The following is a 4,122-nucleotide window of genomic DNA, read 5'->3' on the forward strand; positions in this document are numbered from 1 at the left end:
AGGCTGCAGGTGCACTGGTTATACTAGCGGGAGAAGTCCAGCTTCCCCCTGCCCCTCTTGCAAAGGAGGGAAGAAGTGCTCTGGGTTTGGAAAATCACTTGGGGGGAAAAAAGGGAGGAAAGAAGAGTTACATGCCCCACCAGGCTGTTTCATCCTGCCTCCCACAGGCAGATCTCCTCCATGTCAAATTCAGCCTCTGGGGCACTTATATTTGCTCCTATATAATCACTCCTCAGCATAGTTCTGCATATTAAAGTAGCCTCTTTTCTTTCCCATGGGGGTAGTGTCCCCTGTCCCCAGGGGAGGGAAGGTGCAGAATGGGCAGGGACTGCAGGTTTGAAAGCTCAGATTTGGCTGGAACCAGCACAGCCTGTCTGAGCAGGCACAAAATCATACTGCAACCCCTGCCAAGTACAGTGCTCAGGGTTGCTGGGCTCAGTTCACCACTGATGAGCTCAGATTCAGGCAGAATTAATGGTGAATTACAAAAATAATTCCCTTCCCCTACATCACAAACAATGGAGATTTTTTTTAATTACCTGCCATGCTCACATTTTTATAAAATCATTCATCAATCAGGCACACACCAATAAAAGCATTGTTTTTCTTCATTCAATGGCTCAATTAATCTTCCTGTGCTGTCCCCAGCCCCGGCTGCAGCCCAGACCCAGGCCCCAGTGTCAGCTGAAGGAGCACATTCATCAGCTACTGATCATGTTTACACCACAGAAAATAGCTTACTGGAGGTGACAGTTGAAGAGTGGGAACAAACTGATAGTAAGTATTTGGGGAAACTGAAGTGTGGGGAGATGCTGTGAAGAGCACAAGGCCACCTGGCAGCCTGGCCACCCACACTGGGGCAGACCCAACCCTCTCCAGCCTTGGACCAGGGCTCTGCTGCCACAGAGCCAGCAGCTCATACAAGTCCCTCTCTGCCAATAGCCCATGGGAGAGATATTTGGGCCAGGATCAGCCAAAGGGTCCAAATTGCAATTCATTCCTACACCACTGCTGACTGGGAGCTTTGGCAGGGGAGAGGGACTTTGTGGCCCATTACTAGGGGTCAACTGACCATGAAGTGCAAATCTCAGCTCAGCTCTGATCCATCTGCTATGTGGAGGGAGATTCCTCATTCCTATTTGCTCCCATCTCGCAAAGCAGATGTTTGGACAGTTAGACATGCACTGGAGACAGGTGCTACTCCAGTACTCAAAGAATCACTGAGAAAAAGAGAAATATTGACACAAGTTTGATTTCTGCTTGTGCCAGCATGGTCCTGAACACTGAGGGGTGATCTCCCTGCCCCAAGGAGGATGAAAGGAGAAAGAGGCAATATGTGCCCAAGAAGTGATAAAGCCATTCCTGAGCATCAAAGACACCTTACTGGAGAATGAACCGCTTGGGAGAACAGAGTACATACAACATCTGGTATTCACCTGGTCACAAAACTTGTGGTGGTCTAATAGGGTGTTCAAGGCACAGCCTGTTTCTCCAGATGCCCCTCTTGGCAGGTAGAGCCTCCAGTGGCCTAAGGTCCAGACTCACAGCCCATCAGTTTTGCACACACCCATAGGTTTGCACCACCAATCAGGACCAGCCCCAAACACTCTGGGCTTGCTAGAGACCACTGGTACTTACTTTGCTAACTTCTTAAAGCCAATGGCCCTCTTCTTGGTAGGTGTCCCATTGACCCCTTTCCAGACGTGGGTGTTCCAGGGGTCCGGCTAGGAGAGAGAAGAGCAGCAGCAGCTGATGGGCAGTGCTCAGAGCTTTGAGAAATGCTGCATCCACAGCACTGAGCATTGAATTCCTCTACTCATGAAGGGCAGGAGTAGCTGGCCTCTTCACAGCTCTCCCTCTCCTCTATATGCCCCTGATCCTTGGAGCTCCATGGGGTTTTTTGGGGCAGTTGGGCAATGCAGTATGCACAGAAAAAAAAAAAAAGGCGTTATATTAAACCTGGCTGGCTTGTAACAGCATCTGGCCAAACGCTTTTTCACCTCTTGAGAGGAGCATTAATAGGCCAAGGCAAAAACGAGGCAGGCAATGCCAGAAGGGGAGAGGCAATGGAAAGAGATCCTTCCCCTTTCCCAGTACACTGTACATTTTCCCTAAGAGGCCCTTTGGGAAGGGGAGGCAGCTGAAGCCAGGAACAAGCACACAGAAGCTAATTCCATGCCCTTGCAGGCGGCTGGCTGTAATCAGGGCCAGGAACCATCGGGGTTCCTGGTAGGTTGGTTATAGAAATGAACAGACTGCTCCTGGTTTGTGATTGTTCCTTAAGGGCTCTTGACTAAAGGTCACATTGTGTGGAAACCACCAGAGCAGGGATGGTTGGATAATGAAGGAGTGTTTGCTTAGGGGCTTTTTTTTTCTTCCCATGATCTGAAGTGTTAAATACTCTAGCACCAGCATTTCAGTCTGCTGCTGGTCCTGCTGGGCAGGAGCCCCCCTGTCACACTGTTGGATCCCCAAGCTGGCAAGAGCCATCCACTCAAACCTGCAGCCTGGAGAGAGGAGGGATACAGTCATTTTCCAGGTCATTTCCTCACCTACTCATCAAAGTGCAAAATTAGGCACTTCCAAAGGGAGAAGGTCTGCTTGATCCAAGCGTGATCAAAAGGTTGGAACCTCATGCGTCCCATGTGCTCATGGAGGGGGAAAGAGCATTTCCCTGAGAAAAGGTGTAACATCTAGGGAGTTATTACACTATGTCAGGGAGGATCATCAATTAGACTTATCATGGACTTCCATGACCTGCAGCACAGATTGTTGAAGGGATTAGATGGTGCCCCACTCCTTCCTTCATCTTCTGAGCTCCAGCTCCCACCCTGCTCTCAGCTACATCTTTGGGCAGTGGTGGAAGGTAAAGGTGAGGATGGTACCTGGTACTCAAAGGAGGGTGTGAGACGGTAGTTGAGCATTTCCTGATGGAAAACTGGGGTGATGCTGCCAGACATTGGTGGGACAATCCACACCCAGTCAGCAGGACAACCTCCACGACATCGATACTCATTCTCCATGTGCTTGATAAAGGACTCAGTAGCCGAGTGGTGATCCACAATGGTCACTTTGTCACTCTGTTGGGGGAGAAGAGGGCAGAGTCAACAGATGTTAATACAACCCAGAAGGCAAAAGCCAAGGTTTTACATTTGGAACTGTCTGTCCCAAATATGTCTCACTCCAGTGGTCTTACAGGACCTTTGGAGATGGCCCAGGGTGGCTGCTGACCCTGGTCTTCCCAAGGAGGCTGTAAAGCTGCCCTTCTCCTTCCTGCATAGATGTGCCATGGGACTGCTGTTTCTCCTATTACTTGTTGTGAGCCAAGCAAAGACTAAGATTGCATGAATAGGGCCTCTGCTCAGGCCCGTGGGGAGCTCTTTCATGGCTGCAGGAATCACAGGGCAGCTCTGATCCAATTCTGAGAAGGACTCCTACCCTTTGAAGTTGAGTTGCCAAGGCCTAGTTTTGCTACTCAAGCTTTAAGTGCAGGCAGGAGAACCTGGGCCAATTTTTGCCTCATGGACAGCACAGAAGGGCTGGATATTGCCCTCTTGGGATATTCTCGCTGTGCCAGCAGAACTCAGGTGCTGGTCTTTACAATATGCAGGGCACAGAGATTATTAAATTTCATTGCAGGCACCTGGAACAGCCCAAATTAGGGAGGCACAGCCCAGTGAGTATATCGGCTGCTGCCGATGTTCTTGCATAGATGTCTCCATACTCATCCCATTCAATCCCCATGTCCCTCAAGCCTGACCCAAACAAACCCTGGTACTTGGGTACCTGGAAGCTGTACAGCACAGCAATGTTGATTTCCACCAGGGCCTGATCCTTCCACAGCGAGGAGGTTTTCCTCATATCCAGATTCATTTTCTTGGCCACTTGCTGTAACAAAACATGACAGAAGGTGAAGGCTTTTAATAGTCAAGAACCAAGGATGGGAGATCTCTGCTTGGGGAGAGGCACCCAGAGGAGGGACCCAGGTTGACACAAGGCACTTGCAGGGCAGGGAGAGGTTGACATTTTGCCTTCCTCTGAGAAGATGTGGTCCTGCCTTTTCTTGTCCATGACAGAAGCAAGGCCAGTCTGGCCTCCCTTCCTCCCCAAGCACAGAAAGAT

The 4,122-nt window shown here is 50.0% G+C and overlaps 1 protein-coding gene across 1 annotated transcript in view; it reads right to left on the reverse strand.

The window, feature by feature from the left end:
* Window positions 1-4,122, reverse strand: part of NOS1 (nitric oxide synthase 1 (neuronal)) — a 37,368-nt gene that overhangs the window by 12,239 nt on the left and 21,007 nt on the right. Inside the window, exons 11-13 of the mRNA XM_009073999.1 lie at window positions 3,787-3,888; window positions 2,886-3,080; window positions 1,639-1,724 (exon numbers count right to left, since the gene is read on the reverse strand). Coding sequence (XP_009072247.1) covers window positions 1,639-1,724; window positions 2,886-3,080; window positions 3,787-3,888 — 383 coding nt within the window. The remainder of the gene's footprint in view (window positions 1-1,638; window positions 1,725-2,885; window positions 3,081-3,786; window positions 3,889-4,122) is intronic.

This window comes from Acanthisitta chloris, unplaced genomic scaffold, assembly GCF_000695815.1.
Source record: "Acanthisitta chloris isolate BGI_N310 unplaced genomic scaffold, ASM69581v1 scaffold17084, whole genome shotgun sequence".
Lineage (NCBI taxonomy): Eukaryota > Metazoa > Chordata > Aves > Passeriformes > Acanthisittidae > Acanthisitta > Acanthisitta chloris.